The sequence below is a fragment of the Schistocerca nitens genome, chromosome 2 (assembly GCF_023898315.1).
Source record: "Schistocerca nitens isolate TAMUIC-IGC-003100 chromosome 2, iqSchNite1.1, whole genome shotgun sequence".
NCBI lineage: Eukaryota > Metazoa > Arthropoda > Insecta > Orthoptera > Acrididae > Schistocerca > Schistocerca nitens.
This window is the reverse complement of record NC_064615.1, coordinates 178140924-178164756: the sequence shown is the minus strand read 5'-3', so window position 1 is coordinate 178164756 and position 23833 is coordinate 178140924. Positions and strand designations below refer to the sequence as shown.

At 43.0% G+C, this 23833-nt stretch overlaps 1 protein-coding gene across 1 annotated transcript in view; it reads right to left on the bottom strand.

The window, feature by feature from the left end:
- Positions 1 to 8007, bottom strand: part of LOC126234905 (proline-rich protein HaeIII subfamily 1-like) — a 149692-nt gene extending 141685 nt beyond the window's left edge. Inside the window, exon 1 of the mRNA XM_049943644.1 lies at positions 7836 to 8007. Coding sequence (XP_049799601.1) covers positions 7836 to 8007 — 172 coding nt within the window. The remainder of the gene's footprint in view (positions 1 to 7835) is intronic.
- Between the last annotated feature and the right edge of the window lie 15826 nt (positions 8008 to 23833).

The window sequence follows — 23833 nt, the reverse complement described above, 5'->3', positions numbered from 1 at the left end:
CGGTTTGTGGTTATCCCTTTGTTGGGTTACCGACGGACCAAGTGTCGTTCGGCTCACTACCTGTCTCAGCTAAGTGAACGAGGGCACACCGACCCCCTCGAGGCTTCTAAGTGCCGTAGTCCGCATTGTCCTTTTCATGGATGTTTAATGGTCTGTTGGTAATCTATTACAGCAAATGTTTTAAAAGAAAAACAAAATTATTGTGTTTTATGTAAATCAATTTATGTAAATCAATTGTGGGCCTTTAGCCGCTTAACACCTTATTCTTAAATTTAGTTATTGTCGTTGGTTGCTTTTTCATTTAGTGTGCGTTCTGAAATTGAAAATTTAAAGTTTAAGGTATTTTTGAATTTTTGGAAAATCAGCTGTGGGCCTTCAGCCACTTAAAGCCTTATTCTTAAAATTTCGCCCATGGATAGACGTTCCCCCTTTTTAGGAATTATAACAGTTCTTCCGACCTGAAAGGAATTCTTCTCCAAACAACGACCAACCACCCAGTCGAGCAGCTGTGGACCGCAATAAGGGTTCCAGAAATAGTACGAAAAACGACCTAGACAGGGGACTCTCCTGCAAGACACTTTGGCACACTTATATTGGGGAAGTAAGGTCATCCTTCACCTTGCACCGTTTCATTCACAACAAATTTTATCGTATCTCCTAGCAATAAATTCTTTGTCTCTTGGCTGCGGAATCCTTGGTTACTAGCTACCATACGAACTATATAAGCACGTGTAAGAAGTTCAAACACGACTTTCTCGAAAACGGTTGAGAGTTGCGTCTTGTTATTTACACACGTTGAACCCTAGTCGTGCCCTACATAGCCTGTCAACACGAATCAAATCGAAAGTTAAAAAGTCGGTCACGAAGGCTAAGACAGTATTCTTACTAGAAACAGCAGATAAGCAGTTGTAAGCATCCCACTAATTAAATGAATCGATTTCATTTACTTCCAGTACGATGGACGTGGAAGAATTATGTGCAAATTTCAAACACATTGTAAATCACGCATTGGACAAGTATGCGCCGAAAAAGTGGGTTACGGACGGAAAAGACCCACCATGGTTTAACAGCGCAATTCGGAGAATGCTCAGGAAGCAATGACAGTTGCACTCGCGGTACAAGAAAGATCGGGAGAATGAGGACAGGCAAAAGTTAGTAGAGATTCGTGCTGCTGTAAAAAGAGCGATGCGCGAAGCATTCAACCACTACCACCGTCATACGTTAGCAAAAGGTCTTGCTGAAAACCCAAGGAAATTCTGGTCTTACGTAAAATCGGTAGGCGGGTTGAAGGCTTCCATCCATTCACTCACTGATCTGGCTGGCCTGGCAACGGAAGACAGCAAAACGAATGCTGAAATTTTAAATTTAGCATTTGAAAAATCTTTCACGCAAGAGGATTGTACAAACATACCGCCGTTTGAGTCTCGTACAGATTCCCGTATGGAAGACATGGTGATAGACATCCCTTGGGTTGTGAAGCACCTCAATGGGTTGAAAATGAATAAATCGCCAGGTCCTCATGGGAATCCAATTCGGTTTTACAGAGTACTGCATTGGCTCCTTACTTAGCTTGCATTTATCGCGAATCCCTTGCCCAACGTAAAGTCCCGAGCGACTGGAAAAAAGCGCAGGTGACGCCTGTATATAAGAAGGGTAGGACGGATCCTCAAAATTACAGACCAATATCCTTAACATCGGTTTGTTGCAGGATTCTCGAACATATTCTCAGTTCGAATATAATAAATTTCATTGAGACAGAGAAGTTTCTGTCCATGCATCAGCACGGCTTTAGAAAGCATCGCTCCTGCGAAACGCAAATCGCCCTTTTTTTCACATGATATCTTCCGAACCATGGATGAAGGGTATCAGACGGACGCCATATTCCTTGACTTCCGGATAGCGATTGACTTGGTGCCCCACAGCAGACTCCTAACTAAGGTACGAGCATATGGGATTGATTCTCAAATATGTGAGTGGCTCGAAGACTTCTTAAGTAATAGAACCCAGTACGTTGTCCTCGATGGTGAGTGTTCATTGGAGGTGAGGGTATCATCTGGAGTGCCCCAGGGAAGTGTAGTAGGTCCGCTGTTGTTTTCTATCTACATAAATGATCTTTTGAATAGGGTGGATAGCAATGTGCAGCTGTTTGCTGATGATGCTGTGATGTACGGGAAGGTGTCGCCGTTGAGTGATTATAGGAGGATACAAGATGACTTGGATAGGATTTGTGATTGGAGTAAAGAATGGCAGCTAACTCTAAATATAGATAAATGTAAATTAATGCAGATGAACAGGAAAAAGAATCCCGTAATGTTTGAATACTCCATTAGTAGTGTAGCGCTTGACACAGTCATGTCGATTAAATATTTGGGCGTAACATAGCAGAGCGATATCAAGTGGGACAAGCATGTAATGGCAGTTGTGGGGAAGACGGATAGTCGTCTTCGGTTCATTGGTAGAATTTTGGGAAGATGTGGTTCATCTGTAAAAGAGACCGCTTATAAAACACCAATAGAACCTATTCTTGAGTGCTGCTCGACCGTTTGGGATCCCTATCAGGTAGGATTGAGGGAGGACATAGAAGCAATTCAGAGACGGACTGCTAGATTTGTTACTGGTAGGTTTGTTCATCACGCGAGTGTTACGGAAATGCTTCAGGAACTCGGGTGGGAGTCTCTAGAGGAAAGGAGGCGTTTTTTTCGTGAGTCGCTACTGAGGAAATTTAGAGAACCAGCATTTGAGGCTGACTGCAGTACAATTTTACTGCCGCCAACTTATATTTCGCGGAAAGACCACAAAGATAAGATAAGAGAGATTAGGGCTCGTACAGAGGAATATAGGCAGTCATTTTTCCCTAGTCCTGTTTGGGAGTGGAACAGGGAGAGAAGATGCTAGTTGTGGTACGAGGTACCCTCCGCCACGCACCATATGGTGGATTGCGGAGTATGTATGTAGATGTAGATGTAGATGTAGATGAAGGGAAGTTCATACGGTCCCCTTGTAAGCCATTCACGTAAAGACCGGAGCATTTCTGTGTGCCCGTCTTACTGAGTTAACATAACTCCTGTAACTAAAAGTGAAATGAACCTTATACCAGTCTTTAAATCAACATAAAAAGTTAGTAAAGAACTCACATTTATTTTCAGTCGTCATGCAGACTAGTGTAATCATAGAAGTGCATTAGAAGCGTAATACACTCCTGGAAATTGAAATAAGAACACCGTGAATTCATTGTCCCAGGAAGGGGAAACTTTATTGACACATTCCTGGGGTCAGATACATCTCATGATCACACTGACAGAACCACAGGCACATAGACACAGGCAACAGAGCATGCACAATGTCGGCACTAGTACAGTGTATATCCACGTTTCGCAGCAATGCAGGCTGCTATTCTCCCATGGAGACGATCGTAGAGATGCTGGATGTAGTCCTGTGGAACGGCTTGCCATGCCATTTCCACCTGGCGCCTCAGTTGGACCAGCGTTCGTGCTGGACGTGCAGACCGCGTGAGACGACGCTTCATCCAGTCCCAAACATGCTCAATGGGGGACAGATCCGGAGATCTTGCTGGCCAGGGTAGTTGACTTACACCTTCTAGAGCACGTTGGGTGGCACGGGATACATGCGGACGTGCATTGTCCTGTTGGAACAGCAAGTTCCCTTGCCGGTCTAGGAATGGTAGAACGATGGGTTCGATGACGGTTTGGATATACCGTGCACTATTCAGTGTCCCCTCGACGATCACCAGTGGTGTACGGCCAGTGTAGGAGATCGCTCCCCACACCATGATGCCGGGTGTTGGCCCTGTGTGCCTCGGTCGTATGCAGTCCTGATTGTGGCGCTCACCTGCACGGCGCCAAACACGCATACGACCATCATTGGCACCAAGGCAGAAGCGACTCTCATCGCTGAAGACGACACGTCTCCATTCGTCCCTCCATTCACGCCTGTCGCGACACCACTGGAGGCGGGCTGCACGATGTTGGGGCGTGAGCGGAAGACGGCCTAACGGTGTGGCACCAAGGCAGAAGCGACTCTCATCGCTGAAGACGACACGTCTCCATTCGTCCCTCCATTCACGCCTGTCGCGACACCACTGGAGGCGGGCTGCACGATGTTGGGGCGTGAGCGGAAGACGGCCTAACGGTGTGCGGGACCGTAGCCCAGCTTCATGGAGACGGTTGCGAATGGTCCTCGCCGATACCCCAGGACCAACAGTGTCCCTAATTTGCTGGGAAGTGGCGGTGCGGTCCCCTACGGCACTGCGTAGGATCCTACGGTCTTGGCGTGCATCCGTGCGTCGCTGCGGTCCGGTCCCAGGTCGACGGGCACGTGCACCTTCCGCCGACCACTGGCGACAACATCGATGTACTGTGGAGACCTCACGCCCCACGTGTTGAGCAATTCGGCGGTACGTCCACCCGGCCTCCCGCATGTCCACTATACGCCCTCGCTCAAAGTCCGTCAACTGCACATACGGTTCACGTCCACGCTGTCGCGGCATGCTACCAGTGTTAAAGAGCTCCGTATGCCACGGCAAACTGGCTGACACTGACGGCGGCGGTGCACAAATGCTGCGCAGCTAGCGCCATTCGACGGCCAACACCGCGGTTCCTGGTGTGTCCGCTGTGCCGTGCGTGTGATCATTGCTTGTACAGCCCTCTCGCAGTGTCCGGAGCAAGTATGGTGGGTCTGACACACCGGTGTCAATGTGTTCTTTTTTCCATTTCCAGGAGTGTATATTCGCTGTGTAATAAGAATCATTATGAAATGTTCCAAGTATAAATACTTTTATGCATGTACTGCAGTGTAGCCACATCGGGCTATACCTGCTTCGAATAATGTACGCTGTATTTCTACTTCTTTTGGAGCGTCATTAGTTGCTATTCCATATGTGTTTAATGGACCGGGGCTGTCTGATTTCCTACTTACTGCGTTGCAGACCGTTTCATTTCGATGCTACAAGTAATGTTGATAGTTAATACTTGGTAACCGAGCAGGAAGGTCGTCTTTTATTGTAAACAGCAAAGATAAGAATACCGTATTTTTTATCGGAAACTTGAAAGGCAATAGAAGAATCGTTTTAAATCTGGCCGGCCGCAGTAGTTTTAAATCATATTTTTTTTTCTTTTTATTGTGATGAATAAAATAATAATATCTAAATTCGTTGACTTTCTACATGTGGTTGTGCAGCGATTCATCCATCGCGTGGGCCGGTGTCATAAACTATCTAATGTAATAAACTATCCTCTAACTATATGTAAACGTTTTCGATAACTTAGCGTAAAAAATTTTCCAGACGAAGTCTGGTTGCGACCCGATAAAAAGCTGTCATGTGTTAATGCCGCTGAATTTTCGGCTTTTCTCGGCGAGAGGTACTGCACTATGCAGAGCCCAAAGAGAGATGCAGTCGATCCACGTTACGGGAAGTCTGCTACGGAACGCAGTTTTCAGCACTGTGCGCTGAGCGATCTGCTCCGAGACACTGGTGCCTCCACCAGCACTGTGCTCTGTCACCAGGCCTGCCACAGTCGCCGCTTGTCCTGCTTTACAGGGCGGGCAGTCCTCCGGACTTCCTCATTCTGTGATGAGCCGTTGAGGTCCAAAGTGTTGTTGATAACTCGTGATTTCATGGCAATTCAGCCACTTTCCTAAGTGTTCTCGTAAGCAGCCCGCGAACAGCGAACCATTCTCGCTGTACCAGAAAATTCGCTCTTTGTCAAACTCATTTATATCAATGGATTTCTGCATTTGTAGCCCGTATGGTCGCTATAATGGTTTCCCATTCGTCTCTGCCGAACTCGTATACGTTCGTTTCTGCGTCACGTGTCCACAACGTTACCAAATGCTGGTAGTCAATCTCGCTATGGGCAATGATCATGTTTCGGTTCGTAAGAAGTATACACCAGATTTGGTTAGTGTTGTTGTTGTGGACTTCAATGTGAAGACTAGTTTCTTGCAGCTCTCATTGATACCCTGCTCTGTGCAAGCCTCTTAATTTCCGAATAATTACCGCCACCTACTTCCTTTTGAATCTGATTACCCTATTGATCTAGCCGCCTGGTGTGGCCGAGCGATTCTAGGCGCTTCAGTTTGGAACCGCGCGACCGCTACGGTCGCAGGTTCGAATCCTGCCTCGGGCATGGATGTGTGTGATATCCTTAGGTTAGTTAGGTTTAAGTAGTTCTAAGTTCTAGGGGGGGACTGAAGATCTCAGATGTTAAGTCCCATAGTGATCAGAGCCATTTCTTTAAATCTGAGTATGTACTACAGTGTTGCGGAATATGAGGAAAAATCCACTGCGTATACGTCCTTAGACAGAGTGTGAGATTTGTGTGCACAGTTATTATTACCATGTTAATTACTACAGGTAGCATCATATATATATATAGAACAGCTTTCGCCACGTGTCTTTGTCTCCCGTAGCAAAAGCGGCGTCCTGACGGCGTGATGCCTACGTCGAAACTCTGTCTTGCGTGCCTCCGTGTTACGCCGTTGCCAGAGTTGGTGCGTTTGCTGTTCTATTATGCAGCTGATGAAAAACAATTGGAAACTGTAACAACCGTAATATATCTAGGGGTAACCGTCCGAAGCAACCTCAAATGGAATGACCACACAGGAAAACAGGAGGAAAAGAAGATGCAAGTTTGAGACTCATGAAAAGAAACTTTATGAAATGTCATTCATCCACATAAGCAGTAGCTAATGAACAGTTTGTTCGATCGGTTTCGTGTGTTGCTCATCAGTGTGGGGTCCTTACCAGGTTAGATTAATAACAGCGAGAGACAAGATCAAACGAACCGGTGCCCCGGGATCGTTTGGTCGCTGCGAGAGCATTACTGAAATGCTCAACACAGTCTACTGGCAGACGGTGCAAGAGAAGCGTTTTGGGTCACAGAGTTTTACTATTGAAATTCCAAGAGCGTTCTTTCCCGGAAGAACCACGCGAAACATATTGCTTCTTCTCCCACACGTCTCGTGAAAGGCCACAACGAGAAAATCCGAGAAATTAGACCGAATACTGCGGTTTACTTATGAACATTCTTCCCATGCATTAATCGTGAATGGGACAGGGAAAGTGGGTACAGATAGTGGAACCGTAAATACTCTCCGCCACGTAACGTAACGTAAGGTAAAGTAACGTAACGTGGCTTACGGAGTATTGTTGCAGATGATGGGCAGTGCGCCAACGGCTGGATATCTTCATCAGCTGAGTCTGTGGCGACTGGAGAGGAGTGGTTGGACTTTATGGCAACATCATTTTGTGAGCACTTAGGCAGAATTTTCCGTTTTACTATGTCATGTGCAATCCATTGTCATGTGCAATCCATTGTGCTATGTCCACTGGCTATGGACACAAAAACAAAGTTCCAAGTCAGTTATAAAGATTTTATTACAAGTCTAACTGCCAACCAAAAAGTTCTTCTGACAAACAAAGTAATCGTTCTACGTGCCACTTATGAGGTCCACACCAATAAAATACTACACAAGACGGATGTTCGACCTTGCTGTAGATGTTAATCAACACAACAGTTATTCGAGTAAGCCTGGATGAGCACCATCGAAGGCCGAGTAGCCGTCGGGGGTGTTCGAAGATATGAAGACTTTCAGGGGTCGACGTGTTGGCGATCGGCGGACTATGGACGGCGCCTCGGCTGCTAACAGAGCGACTCAGTTCGATGTGAACACCTCCCGCACCTCGCGTGGGCCTATATAGTGCGCCTTCTCGTGGATACATTGCTGACTATGCCCCGTCATGCTGTGTGAGGAAGAAGCTAGAACCATAGATACGTCTAGCGGCCGCCGATGAGAGTTTGCGTACACCGTAGAACCGGCAAAGCTAACTCCTAGTCGGTACGGGGCCCGCTTTACAGGTCTGTTCCGCGGGTGGCCGGTGTTGTAGGCGCTCTGCGCAGACACTATCTTCGTCATCTCGACGTCCTGAGGTTCTGCCAGGCCTGTGTCGGCGGGCGAGGCGGCCGGGATGCTAGGGTCCATGTCCATGGGTGTTGTGGCGCCGATGGACGATCATCTGCGAAGGCTGGGGCCCTGCCAGCTGTGTCATGCCCTGGGGGATGGAGCATCTCAGGCTCCGGGTGATTGGGACGGCTGATGTTTGCAATAGAAGAGAAAGGTAAGTCACTGATAGCAGAGGTCTCCCCGCGGCAGAGCTGCAACTGATAAATATGTTCCCGACACATAGGGCCTGTAAGTAAGATAACCTCGTCCATGGACCCATCCCCACCCCGTGCATGTGGGAGATAAAGCCTGGTGCCCAACTGTGATATATCAATGTCCAAACTGGGGTCCTGGAAGTAAAAAAGGTCTTCCGAATGCGGGGTAGAGATGTGGACGGGTTCATTAAAGTAAGGACCACTGGGAACGCCAATGTAAGCTCTCAGCATAGGATAGACAGGTAAGATGCCAAAAAGAGCTATAACGCTGTCTCCAGTGGGTGGCGGAGAATCAGCTTGGGTATTTGCATTTTAAATGTGCTAAAGAACCTCTCCTTTCGGCCGTTATACGTGGTGTGGTGTGGGAGTGCGTGAAGTGGTCTCAGACAATCCTTAAATGGAAAAATGCGACCGAACACTTGAATGGTCTCCCTGGTGGAAGTGATGTAATTTATGCGAGACATACCCGGTACCATCGTCGACCAGGGATGAGGTGTGCCCGAAAAATGAACCCGACAAATCGATGTGGAGACAGGATCAAGGAGCTGAGGAATTGGCGAAGGAAAGACTGGCAAGGGGGGCTGTTGACGACTCTGACACGTGTGACTAATAGTGACCATCATGGTTACGTCCGCGTCCATGAATCACCAATACACATTTTGGCGGCCCAGTCTCTTAGTGAGCACTACCATCTAGGGCCCACTGGCAGAGTGCCGCGGGTTTGACGACCCTGGTCCAAGCATTATCGCCTGTGAGTAGAAGGACGCCTGTAAGAGCTCGTTTCAGCTATACCAGTAAGCTTACAGATCCGTGTGACGCAGCTGTCGACGGTCGTCTGGACACCGGCCTGCGCCCAGTGAGTAACTTCCCAGAATCGGGTCAGTGGCCGTGTTGTGGGCGACGAGCGTGGCTTCCAGTGGCAGTTTGCCGACCGCTTCTTCCGCTGCAGCGTCTAAGTGGAAACACACGTCGGGAACTTATTTGAATGCCCGATACTGTTCAAGTGGTTGGTAAGAAAGTAAATCAACATAAGAATGGTGAGTGATGGAGTGGTGCCGAATGTCGTAGTTACAACCAGACAAGAACAAGGCCTACCGCTGGAGGTGGCAAGCTGTTTTCGTGGGTACAGAAGCTAACATTTTAAAGAGCGGAAGTAAGTGTTTATGGTCAGTTAGAACCGTGGAGATCCTGCTACACACATAATCTTGGTATTTCTTGACCCCAAATATAATTTTGAAAGCTTATTTTCAATTTTACTATAGTTCGTTGAGCGTTTGACAAAGGCTTTGACACAAAGGCGACGGGATTCTCCACACCAGCCATAACCTGGGACTGTACAGCGCCCAGGCTGTAATCGGAAGCGTCGGCAGCTAAGATCAGAGATCTGGATGGATCATATGCTGCCAAGCACGTGGCATGGACGAGAGCTTTCTTTAGTGCCCGGAAAGTCGTGTCACAGTCGGGCGACCAGTGCCATTTCACATTCTTGCCAAGTGGCCTGTATAAGAGTTCGGCCATGGCTGCCGCCTGAGGAATGAACCTGAGATAATTAACTGGCACAGGAAAGACTTTAATTAACTAATGTTTGAGGGAGGAGGGAGATGTTTAATGACGTCCACATATTGGGGGCATCAGACCGATCCTTGCAGCACTGAATACATGGCCCTAAGTATTCCACTTGATTGAGAAAAGAACAGCATTTGTCGTTGTTGTCTTTGCGGTTGGCCTTCTGGAACGCTGCAAACAGAGAAATAAGATTGTTAGGTTGTGGGCGTATTTGCCTACCAGCAGAATGTCAACTAAATAATTGGCTATGCCCAATAACTAACGTTGTAATTGCTCCAGAAACTGCTGAAGGATGACGGGTGCGCTGGCAGTACCAAAAGGCAACCTATTATACTGAAACAGGGCGAACGGTGTATTAATGATGAGAAGCTACCGGAAGTCGGCATCCAACGGTATCTGCAGTCAGGCATCCCCTTGAGGTCAACTTTGGCGAAGTTGCGTCCACCAGAAAGTTGAGAGAGAATGTCATCGACTTTGGGAATGGGGTACGCGTCGATGATGACAATTGGCGTTGTCCATTGACTGTGTGACATCGGAGTGAGGACATTGGCATCCTGAAGCCGTTGTAGCTCTTAGCGGAATGCGTCCCTAAGCGCGAAGGGTACGTTGCGTGCCTAAAAGAATTTGGGCGTCGCCTCATGGCCTTCAAAGCCAACGATGCCTATATTGGACTGCTCGAAGACGGAGCCAAACTGTACCAGCAGTACCTGTAAGTATGAATTATTCGCAGTTATCCGGACAGAAAGAACAGATTCAAGGACCTCTAGGTTCAAAACATTAGAAAGGTCCATGCGTAAGAGATTTTTGGTACTGTGAGAACTGATGACCAGAATGCGAGCCGACAATGAAATGGAGTGGTATTGTACGGAAGAGGGAAACTGGCCGCATATCGGAATAAGATCTTACTGAAATGGCGAAGAGGGATGTCGAATGGGTGTAAGGGGGGGGGGGACTCTACCCGCTCTTATGACCCCCAATCAATAATAGCTACAGGTGAGCCGGTATCGGTCTGAAAGTCCAGGGGCGCATTTTTAGTTGACAGTCGGACGGAAATGGTTTTCGTGGTACGTGGAAAGACCGACTAGACCACAGAAATGGTAGGAACGACGCCGGCTGCGCCATCCACCCTTTGTCTCTTCTTTCTTTCATTCTTTTATTTTTTTTCCACTTTGTGTAAGCTGACGCCGATTTTGAGGGAAGTTTTCACAACGTTTAACATCAATTATCTAGAGTTAATTATGAAATTTTGTTAGGGATCGGGCTTGCGAATGATTCTTAGGTGCGTTTAGTGCACCACTAAGCATGTGCCTAAACAAGCTTTATCAGACAAGCATCGATTACACTCAAAGTTAAATACACATTCCAAAAATAATTAAATAAATAAGTTAAAGAAAATAATCGAAATTCTATGGAAATAAATTTAATTACTAGTGACAAAGTTCTGTCTGAATTCTATGTATTGATCACAAAAGATACGGTTGTCTTATATCAAGGAATAAGGAGCATGTGGTTTCCCATATTAAATTTAAAGGAGGATCTAAGTGCAGTTAAGATAGCTTGGATAGCAAATAAGCTTTGTTAGTGCCGCCAATTAAATAAGCTACAGCGAAAGTAGAACCAGTATCTGAGTTCCTACTATGCTTTAATGTTAAAATCCCTCAATGATGTTGTATAATTGTTGGCAAAAGCTCTGCACGAAATAGAACTATCACTCGCGCAAAGTTAGTCTTTCTGTGGCGAAAGGTGCAGGTCTGCACGCGCTGCTCATTGTTCTTTCAATAGTAAAATTTCAAAGTATTGAAACGGTATGGCTGGCAGGCACGGAACAAAGTTCAACCCCTCCAAAAAGCTTCACCGACTCACCGCCAACTGCTCACACCGACGGCCCAAAAGACAAGTCCGCGAGGCAAAGGAACGCCTCCTGTTCAAAGCCCTACGTAGCCATATCATACTATTGATATTCACAACTTCTTACAAAATTGTGTTAATATGTGTATCATTTAGATTACGTTGTCGGTGGTACTACATATATTGAATTAAGCAACTGCATAAGGTGGTCATTTCCGATATTACATAACATTCTCACAGATATTGTACTATAAATTTTAATAAACAGGTGATATAGTGCCAACATACACACCTGCTAAAATAACAAAACGCGCGGAAAGATTTTTATTTACACAAGTGTGGTATATCATATGAAAGCACACTAACACTGAAACGGAAGATACCAAAGACAAGGCCGAGATCCTGAATTTGATGTTCCGAAATTGTTTCACCGAGGAAGGTCGTAGTCCCTCCTTTCAATCACAGTACGAACGCCATAATGGCAGATGTTGAGATAACCGATCGCGGAATAGCAAAGGTTAGTACTCGAAAGGCTTCAGGACCAAGTGAGATATCTAAAAGATTCTAGCAGCTCTTTATCGTAGATCGATAAAGCAATGAAGGTTACCTACCAACTGCAAAGAAACAAAAAGCGTTGGTCATTCCAGGTTCCAAGAAGGGCTGCAGAACAGATGGACACCATTACAGAACTATATTGTTGAGGTCAATCTGTTGTAGAATTACGGTAATTGCTCAAGAATTAGCCCCTTTTCTGGGAACGAAAATTTCCTCTCTAAAAATCGACACAAATTCCGCAGTGATCCTGCGAAACTCATCTCGCTCTGTTCCTCCATGAACCAGCAGCGCTGTAGCCAACGGCGCTCAGATTACTCCGTGTTACTTGACTTCAGGAAGGTATCTGACACCATCCGGCACTGCCATTTAATGAAGAAAATACAATACAAAGGTATCGAGTATCGGACCAGATTTACGACTGGATTCAAGACTTCCTTGCAGCCAGAACTCAACACGTCGTATCTTAACGGAACAAAATCGACACAAGTTGTAACCTCCCAACAGTTTAAATAATTGTAACTTTCACATTTATTGTAACTTCCCACCAGTTTACTTCCATAACCTCGCAATAAAAACGGGCGACTAACCTCTAAATAAAATTTTGGCTCACATATAACCTTGCAATAATTAACTGACTCTGAATCTAAACTGGTAACTCTGGACGTCAGCAATGCTGTGTCATGGCCATGGAAAGCCATTCTGAATAAATTGAAAATTCTTACCTCAGTGAAGTCGCCGGATAACGCGTATATATCTGCTCCTATAAGAAATTTTTATGGCACAGCCCAGTGCAAAAAAGTGACTCTGGCACTATGGGACTTAACATCACAGGTCATCAGTCCCCTAGAACTTAGAACTACTTAAGCCTAACTAACCTAAGGACATCACACACATTCATGCCCGAGGCAGGATTCGAACCTGCGACCGTAACGGTCTCGCGGTTGCAGACCGTAGCGCCTAGAACCGCACGGCCACTCCGGCCGGCAGCCCAGTGCAATGCTGGCCACTAGATTTGTTATGTACAAAAAGAAACAAGTGATTTTTCTTTACGATAATAGGGATGACCATGGATAGGGGAAATTAGGAAAATCTTTAAATTCAAATCAATGATTCAAAATTGTTGAGGCTTTCGTGGCCACTTGTTGACAAACTGCCTATTGGCTTCTGTCTCGGGTTCTTCGGCCGACGTTCATCTAATGATTTTTCTGACGTTTCGCCAGCACGAGTGGCTGGCATTGTCAAAGCTTCACCCTCCATTGCCGGTGGTGAACTGGAGCCGAGCTCGCGGGCGCAGACTATATGTACCTGGCGCGCCAACGTCCGAGGGCTTCTCCGCGGTCATTTCCGGTGCGGTTCTCCTCTTGCTACCTGCGACGGTCGTTCGCTGCTGTACGGGAAGCCAGGATCCGTTGACCTTAAGGCTTTCCTCTTTCTTGTTCAAACTGTTCGCGTGTTTTTGTATTTCTACAGCTTCTCTGAACAAGCGCGTGTGATAGTGGTTCTCTACAGCCAGAACTTCCGTGTCGGCGAATTTTATTACGTGGTCGGTCTCATTCAGTGCGTGTTCTGCCACGGCCGATTTCTCCACCTGCCCCAACCTGCAATGTCGCTTATGCTCCTTGGGTAATCCATACAGCCGAGGTGGTAGGGCTTCTGTGTTGCGACTTCTACGAACAGCTGGAAGGCGTCGCCATGGGTAGTCCTCTCAGTCCAGTGGTGGCCAACTTCTTCATGGAACAATTCGAAGCACAGGCACTGGACTCGGCCACTTGCAAACCTAAGGTGTGGTACAGGTACGTCGATGATACTTTCGTGGTGTGGAGCCATGGTGAAGAACAGCTCTGTGACTTCCTAAGACACTTGAACAGCCTCCATGCCAACATTTACCATGGAAGTAGAAAAGGACAAGAAACTGCCATTTCTAGATGTGCTGGTCACAAGGGACGGCGAAAACCTGGGACACAGCGTGTATCGAAAACCGACTCACACAGACCGATACCTGCACAAACTGTCAAACCACCACCCGAGCCAGAAAAGGGGCATGATTAGTACGCTCGTAACGAGAGCAGGACGAATATGTGAGCCGCAACACCTCAAACGAGAAATGCAACACCTGAAAACAGTCCTGAGGAGCAATGGGTACTCCACAAATTATATTAGAAGTGTAACTGAGCCAAACACTCGGCGAAGTAAGGAACCAGAAAAAGAAATGTCGGGTACGGCCTTTCTGCCATACATTCCCAGAGTGACGGACAGAATCGGCCGTATATTGCGCAAACATGGCGTAAAGACGATCATCAAACCGACAAGGAAGATCAAAGAGTGTCTTAGATCGGCGAAGGAGAAAAGAGACACACTTTCAATGTCGGGAATATACCGCATACCATGCACATGCGGAAAAGTTTATGTCGGGATGACTGGACGATCCATTAACACCAGGATCAAGGAGCATAAGCGACATTGCAGGTTGGGGCAGGTGGAGAAATCGGCCGTGGCAGAACACGCACTGAATGAGACCGACCACGTAATAAAATTCGCCGACACGGAAGTTCTGGCTGTAGAGAACCACTATCACACGCGCTTGTTCAGAGAAGCTGTAGAAATACAAAAACACGCGAACAGTTTGAACAAGAAAGAGGAAAGCCTTAAGGTCAACGGATCCTGGCTTCCCGTACAGCAGCGAACGACCGTCGCAGGTAGCAAGAGGAGAACCGCACCGGAAATGACCGCGGAGAAGCCCTCGGACGTTGGCGCGCCAGGTACATATAGTCTGCGCCCGCGAGCTCGGCTCCAGTTCACCACCGGCAATGGAGGGTGAAGCTTTGACAATGCCAGCCACTCGTGCTGGCGAAACGTCAGAAAAATCATTAGATGAACGTCGGCCGAAGAACCTGAGACAGAAGCCAATAGGCAGTTTGTCAAATCAATGATTGTCAAAAGTTATCTTTATCAGTAAGATGATTATCAAAAGACTTTAAAAAACATTTACATGTGACTTGACATAACAATAGTACAAAATCAGTTGTTACAAATTACATACGCACGCGGCTGCTTTTGCCTTATACTACATCGCTCTCCACGACCGGCCCAACCGCCCGACTGCTAGCTACAACTCCTACTGCTGACACTGCCCCTACAGCAGCCGACACTGCTCTCTGGTCAGCGATTCTATTGTAGCTTACTTATCACAGGTAGTGCGTGAGCAATCCATGGAAATTAGATCTGCTCGAGTGCACTAGCAATAAATTCCTTAGTCGTGGACGTCTTACATAACCCTCTACTGGGGGGTAAAAAATTGGCAGGATGGTGAGTCAGTTGGACTTGCCATGAGCAAAACATTTTTCTATAACCTATATATATATATATATATATATATATATATATATATATATATATATAGTTCACTAAGTCTATTGGCCGTTAAAATTGCTACACCATGAAGATGACGTGCTACAGACGCGAAATTTAACCGACAGGAAGAAGATACTGTGATATGCAAATGATTAGCTTTTGCTTTTCAGAGCATTCACACAAGGTTGGCGCCGGTGGCGATACCTACAACGTGCTGTCATGAGGAAAGTTTCCAACCGATTTCTCATACACAAACAGCAGTTGACCGCCGTTGCCTGGTGAAACGTTGTTGTGATGCCTCGTGTAAAGAGGAGAAATCCGTACCATCACATTTCCGACTTTGATAAAGGTCGGATTGTAGCCTATCACGATTACGGTTTATCGTATCGCGACATTGCTGCTCGCGTTGGTCGAGATCCAATGACTGATAGCAGAATATGGAATCGGTGGAGTCAGGATGGTAATACGGAACGCTGTACTGGATCCCAACGGCCTCGTATCACTAGCAGTCGAGATGACAGGCATCTTATCCGCATGGCTGTAACGGATCGTACAGCCACGTCTCGATCCCTGAGTCAACAGATGGGGACGTTTGCAAGACAACAACCATCTGCACGAACAGTTCGACGACGTTTGCAGCAGTGTGGACTATCAGCTCGTAGACCATGACGCTCGTAGACCTTGACGCTGCATCACAGACAGGAGCGCCTGCGATGGAGTACACAACGACGAATATAGGTGCACGAATGGCAAAACTTTTTTCGGATGAATCCAGGTTCTTTTTACAGCATCATTATGGTCGCATCCCTGTTTGGCGACATCACGGTGAACGCACATTGGAAGCTTGTATTCGTTATCTCCATACTGGCGTATCACCCGGCGTGATGGTATGGGGTGCCATTGGTTACACGTCTCGGTCACCTCTTGTTCACATTGACGGCATTTTGAACAGTGGACGTTACATTTCAGATGTGTTACGACCCGTGTCTCTATCCTTCATTCGATCCATGCAAAACCCTACATTTCAGCAGGATATTGAACGACCGCATGTTGCACGTCCTGCACGGGCCTTTCTGGATACAGAAAATGTTCGACTGCTGCCCTGGCTAGCATATTCTCCTGATCTCTCACCAACTGACAACGTCTGGTCAATGGTGGTCGAGCAACTGGCTCGTCACAATACGCCGGTCACTATTCTTGATGAACAGTGGTATCGTGTTGAAGCTGCATGGGCAGCTGTACCTGTACACGCCATCCAATGTCTGTTTGACTCAATACCCAGGCGTACCCAAATTGCATGAAAATGTAATCACATGTTAGTGATGTACAATGGATACCCGTTTATTATCTGCATTTCTTTTTGGTGTAGCAATTTTAATGGCCAGTAATATATATATATATATATATATATATATATATATATATATATATATATATATATTGATAAATAATATAAGTACGGAACATATTAAGGAATGACATAGAAAGCACACGCACTGTATACGTCTTTAGCATTTTTAAAAGAGTTAAACACATTGAGAGATGAAATAAAGTGCACACGCACTGTAGAAGTCTTTAGCATTTTTACAAGAACTGAAAACATTAAGAAATGAAGTAAAGTGCACACGAACTGTATAAGTCTTCAGCAGTTTACAATAACTGATCATATTAACAAATGTAATGAAGTGCACACCCACTGTATAACTGTTTAGCATTCATACAAGAATTAAACACATTGAGAAATGAAATATAGAGCACACTCACTGTAAAAGTCTTTAGCATTTTTAGGAGAACTGACTATATTAAGAAACGAAATAAAGTACACACGCACTGTAAAAGTCTTTAACATTTTTACAAGAACTGAACTCATTGAGAATTGAAATAAAGGGCACATGCACTGTAAAAGTCTCTAGCATTTTTATGAGAATTGATTATATTAACAAATGAAATAAAGTGCACAAGCACTGTATAAGTCTTTAGCATTTTACATCAATTAAACACACTGAGAAATGAAATAAAGTGCACACTCTGTATAAGTCTTTAGCATTTTACAAGAATTTAAACACATTGAGAAATGAAATAAAGTACACATGCAGTGTAAAAGTCGTTAGTATTTTACAAGAATTTAAACACATTGAGAAATGAAATAATGTGCACATGCACTGTAGGTGTCGTTAGCATTATTATATGAACTAGGAAAGGAATGGGAAGGATAGCATCATGGTTGTAGCACAGTTGGTTGCACATAGCTGCACTAAAAGTCCGTATCTTTATAAGGTACGCCAAACAGGAGATCCATAATAACATCTCTGTCGTTCAAGGTGGAGGACAGCTTGATGTCAACACCACATTCTTGTAGAATCCATACTTTTACATCAACGTAGAATTAGTGCAAAGCCAAATACAGTGCTCCATGATCATGAGGATGGACAGGACATATGGATATCGCTGTAATTGGTGGTAATTAGGACAGAAGGTGAAGGTTACCTTAAGTCTTATGCTAGCCATCATTCAGAACTACAATATTGTATCATCAGATTTGAGTAATTATTGGCACTCATTGCCCAGTTACAAAGCATGTATGGAGTATTCTAGAACATTATTCACAAGTCATCTCATTGCAGTAATTATTGGCACTCGTTGGCTAGTTACAAAGCATTTATGTAGTATGTATGGAGTATTACACAACATTATTCATAAGTCATCTCATTACAGTAATTATTGGCAGTCATTGGCTAGTTACAAAGTATTTATGTAGTATGTATAGAGTATTACAAAACATTATTCATAAGTCATCTCATTACAGTAATTATTGGCACTCGTTGGCTAGTTACAAAGCATTTATGTAATATGGATGCAGTATTATAAAATAATATTCAAAAGTCATCTCATTTCAATAATTATTGACATTCGTTGCTAGTTACAAGGCATTTATGTAGTATGTATGTAGTATGTATGTAGTATTACAGAAAATTATTCATAAGTCATCTCATTACAGTAATTATTTTCATAGCATTTATGAAGTATTACAGAACATTATTCATAAGTCATCTCATTACAGTAATAATTGGCATAGCATTTATGAAGTATTACAGAACATTATTCATAAGTCATCTCATTACAGTAATTATTGGCACTCGTTGGGCAGCTACAAAGCATTTATTATGCATTCAATATAGGAGTTATTGCGTGTAGCAACAAGCTGCTAGTGGCTATATTTGATATCATGCAAGTGACATTAGACATATTTAAAATGTAAGACACTGGAACTAGTATTCAGGGTGTTTAGTTCAAAACAGATAGACGTAATGGAATTACTATATCAGAAAAATTACCATTATATTTAGGACCAGAAATATATTTTTAACTGGTAGCATTATTTAGTTGTATACTGGTAATAGTTGGGACAAGTAATAATATTTTTTTTTGTGCTAGCCCAATGCATTGCGTTGGGATCAATAGTCAATTGCTGGGGCATGAAAATATTTGCTTTTGACTTATTGCTGGAAATAAGGATTATTAGCATCATTCGTCATGAGTCAGCTGTAGCAAGGTTATCAAACAAGTAGAGTATATGTGATCACATTCATGAATGATAGAGACAACTGGGTAAAAAATGCAAGTACTAGAACAGGTTTAATAACTAAGTATTCATATTATACTGAAAAGTAGTAAACTTCGAATTAACAGGTAATTAAACATGTACTTAATATGTATGTACTGTACCTGTCTTTCGGAAAACATTCAGTCATTATACTATGCGACTTATGACATACTGTCAAAAAGATCTGCAGCAAATACTTAAATAACTACATAGCATCTCTTAACTAGTAGAAAATAATAAACATCATCATTATCATAATCTGCAAATAGAAACTTCATTATTCATATTACCATATTCTTCATGTAACTATTCATCATCATTTATTATCATCTGCATAAAAAAAATAGTCACTTCATTATTCATTATTCATATTACCATTTTCCTTCATACAGCTATTTATTATCATTCATTATTTCATATATTATAGAGGTTCTTACTTCTAGCATATTTTATCACTAAAATTAACATGTGTAGATTTGTCTGACAGCCTGCCACAATCGCCTCATATTGTGAAAGAAAAATAATTAGTCAAGACTGCTATCATATGGCGTGCACAGTATATTCTTGTTAATGCTTGTTAATTCCGATCCATTTACTTTCCATGACAAGGTATTGCATTTTCTTTCGTTCAATCTGATGGTGGAGTTTCCATTTCATAGTAAATCACTGTGATTGCGTAATTTATTTCTTTTACACGTTATCGCTTTCTGAAAACGATCAATATGGATTAATATCTTGCATTTAATTCATATACCCATTAAATGAAAACTCGTTTCTAGTGATATAACTAAGCATACAGCATAGCATGACAGAAAATATAAAAGTCAAAACCATAAACAATTTTCAACTGCAAAAATGTACACACAATATCATAATGTAGTAGCAAAAAAATGAAGAATAGTCAACATATTGGGATATCATAAAGCAAAATGTCAAAGTCAACAGGTATTTATTATATCTTAAAGATGTCATAGTGCATACAGAGAAAATTCTACTTTCGATAGGAAAACCATCATATATACATTAAAAAAATTAGAAATGTGCACAGTCTGATATATAACGACAAGGAAAGCTACCTGCTAACCTTACCTTATTGGGAATTTGCCAAGAAAAAATATGATCATCATCAGTAAGTAGTTACATAGATATAAATGTATAAGTGGTCACATAATATGTAAGTTTATCTGAAAAAAATGTGCATGGTCTGAGGTATAACGACAAGAAAAACGACCTGCTAACCTTACCTTGCCGGGCACTTGCCAAGAAAAAAATATGATCATCATCAATAAGTGTTCATATAAATATCTGGAAACAGCATTACAGTGTGATAAGTCATGAAGTATGTTTATTCAATAAAGGGTTTAATATTGGAAATATGGTGATAGCCCTTAGTTTTTCTGGTTCTCAAAGTTTCGACATGTACTACATTGGGGTAAGGAATGCTGTCAATTCTATATGGACCAGCGAATAGAAGCTCAAATTTACTACATCTACTCTTTCCTCTGATAAATAGTGTGTGCATACTAATATCTTCTGTCCTATGTGGAAGTCACGGCGTGTACAAACCTGTTATTGCTGTCTTCTGCGGCGTTCTGTGGCACGTTTGATGTCGTTGAGCGCAGTGTCAATAATTTCATTGTGGCTTAGTCGACGTGATGTAGCAAAAGATACTAATTCTTTAATTTTGTTGGGTGGTTCAATCTTTTTCAATATAACAGTCGGAGATAGCATAAGTTGTGATTCTGTCTTTAAGTTCTATCGAAAGTAATGTACTCAAACCGCGAATAAATGCTGCTGAAGAAATTGTTAGACCGAACGGTAATTTGCAAAATTGATAACAATCACCAAAACAGAGATATGCTGTGTACTTTCTGCAGTTCGGATGGAGCTGAATTTGCCAAAATCCCGATTTTAAATCTAATGTGGAATAAATAGCAGTACCATGAAATTTCTGTAGATGTTCTTCTAGTGATTGGCGACTCCATGTTGTCTTGTGCACAACGACCAGATAACAGGTATACTTGAAAAAAGAGACAGCATTGGTCGTATATTTTTACTATTGCAGAATCGATTTTCTGTCACTGAGTGACAGAAAATCGATTCTGCAATAGTAAAAATATACGACCAATGCTGTCTCTTTTTTCAAGTATACCTGTTCTTCTAGTGTTTGTGGGGGATCTGTTTCATTAATAATAATGTCGTTAACATGACGTGAATAAAGTACGAGACGAAGTGAGCCATCCTTTTTCTTAACAATATGGAGCGGGTTTATGTACGAACTAACTGTCTGTTCGATAATACCTTGGTCAAGCATAGCTTGCAATTCTTTCTTGACTTGTTTCCTGTGGATATATGGAATGGGATAATGTTTGGACTTAAATGTGTGATACTGTTTAACTTGAAATTCATACATAAAACCGGACATAGTACCAGGGTCGTTGTCAAAAACTGGAGCTTGCTGTAAAAAATTGTGCGTAGTAGCTCTGTACGTTCATCATCTGTATTTGCACTGCTCTGTTTTACCTTCTCAGAAAACATTTGCATAATGTCACAGTCGGCTTCGTCTGGTGTATTGTAGTTGTGTACATACGTATCTGTGAATAATATGGAATGGCAGTCTATGTTACGCCATGTAGAAATGACCTCTGTCTGATTAATTGCCTGTTCTTCTGCAGATAAACCGTGCTGAAATTTTAATGCCAATTGTACCTTTTCATCCTTTAACATTAAATAGGAATTTTGAAAGTCAATAATTGCGTCGTGTTGTACCAAAAAATTTGTACCTAAAATAACGTCTGTTGTCAATAAGGGAACAATCCAAAAATTTGCAGTGGAACGTATGACCTGCAATACAATAGTATTGTTTATTTCGCTGGAAGATGCAACCTGTACTGTATCTAGGCAAATTCTTTCTGGCGTGCTGTTATTTGCGGGAGGATGCTGTGGCATTTCAACTATTTGTACTGTTCTGTTACTTCGTCCTGACGTACTTGGCTGAGGATGATACCGACTGTCCGGTTCATTCATAATAAACTGTTGTTGTGAATGATTATGCTGCTGATAAGACCTTCTGTTATTAAACGTGCGCTGAAAACTGTGCTCATTACTTTTACGTCTGTCATGATAGTCGTTACTATACGGCGCGTTACGATAGGAGTTGAAATGATGTATCTTCTGTACGTAGTGATTTCCTTGTTGCTGTGGATTACTATTTGGCGGAGCCGACGCTATACGTGTAGGCGGCCAAACATTAAAGCTTGGTTGACCTTGCACATTATATTGTTGGTTAGGTATGCTAACCGGCTGGTTCCGTTGTTGTTGTGGGAGAAAAGCCTCTATTGTTGCCAAAAGGTGTTTGCTGCTGCTGATAATTTTGACGATACTGATAATTAAAATTTTGTCTGTTATTCAAGTTCTTGGAGCGTTTATCACCTTTGCTATTAAAATAGCGTGGCTGATCGTAATTACTGTATGCTTGTTGGCCTTGGTTATGTTGTGAAAACTTTTTATTTATGAAGGAATAATTTGATTGCTGAACTTACAAAAGCTGTAGCAGATCTCTAAAAGCCGAAATATTTTCTTTCGGCTGTCCAGCTAACTCTTAACGATCGTGGTAATTTTGAAATAAATAAGTGGATAACTGCTGACTCACTGTATGGCTCACATAAAAATTGGTTTTGCTGTGCCATATGTTCAAAAAATTGCGTGACAGTGAGAAAATTGGAGTTCTCATAATTCGGTAAGCTTATTAACTGATCCTTGATTCCTCGCTGCGTCGTCTTCGACCAATACGCTGACAGAAAAGCATTCTGAAATTCTTCTTCCGAATAACATTGTCTCGCGATCGGTCTCGTACGAGTTCCCGGTTCGCCTTCCAAAAAACTGCAAATAAATTCAAGTTTGTGTGTTAGGGGCCAAGTTGGTGGAAATGAAAAAATAAATTGTTGTATCCAATCAAAAGGGTGAATCTGTGTTCTATCATTTTTAAATACTTTAAATTTCCTAACGGATAGAAAATGTGTGTAACCAAAATTATCGTCTCTGAATGTCTGAGCAGGTTCAGGATTGTATGATAATCTGTCTGTGTCTGTTCTGAATCTAAGTCACGTACTCTCTGTAAATTATTTAAGTTACACTGGCTGTGTGACTGTGACAAATGTTCAGAATGTTCAGTATGTGGCATATGCTGTTATTTTGTTAAAGGCTGAAACATTTTTCATTTTAGTCACTTCTTGCTGTAAAGATGACAGTTTTCTACGTAATGTATTATTGGACGTACCTATCTCTGCTGTATGTTTTGGAATTCAGGTGTTTCATTGAATGAAACTGGTGACGTACCGTCTGATTGGTGTCATTGTCATTTTCGATAACGTCAATACGACTGGCTAATTCATCAATTTTTTCAGTCAGTCAGTCATTACCTGATCGTCATTTTTAGTGTCACAAACATTAATTTGTTTTTACATTTTACGTACGGTTTTGTTTAATTTCTTAGTGTCTGCTTTAATGGCATCGGGATCATGTATTAATTCCAACTGTTCAAGTCTGCTGGTCACTGTCTGAAAGTCTACCGTGTATTTATTTTACAAAGTCTGAATATTAGTGTCTGTTTTTGTTTTTTGGTCGGAGATTTCACCATGCAATTCAGTGTTCAACTGTTTGAAGAACTTACGCTTGTCTTCCTGTGTCTGTGCAGTAATTGTTTCCATGACTTGTTTCTTTACTTTATACT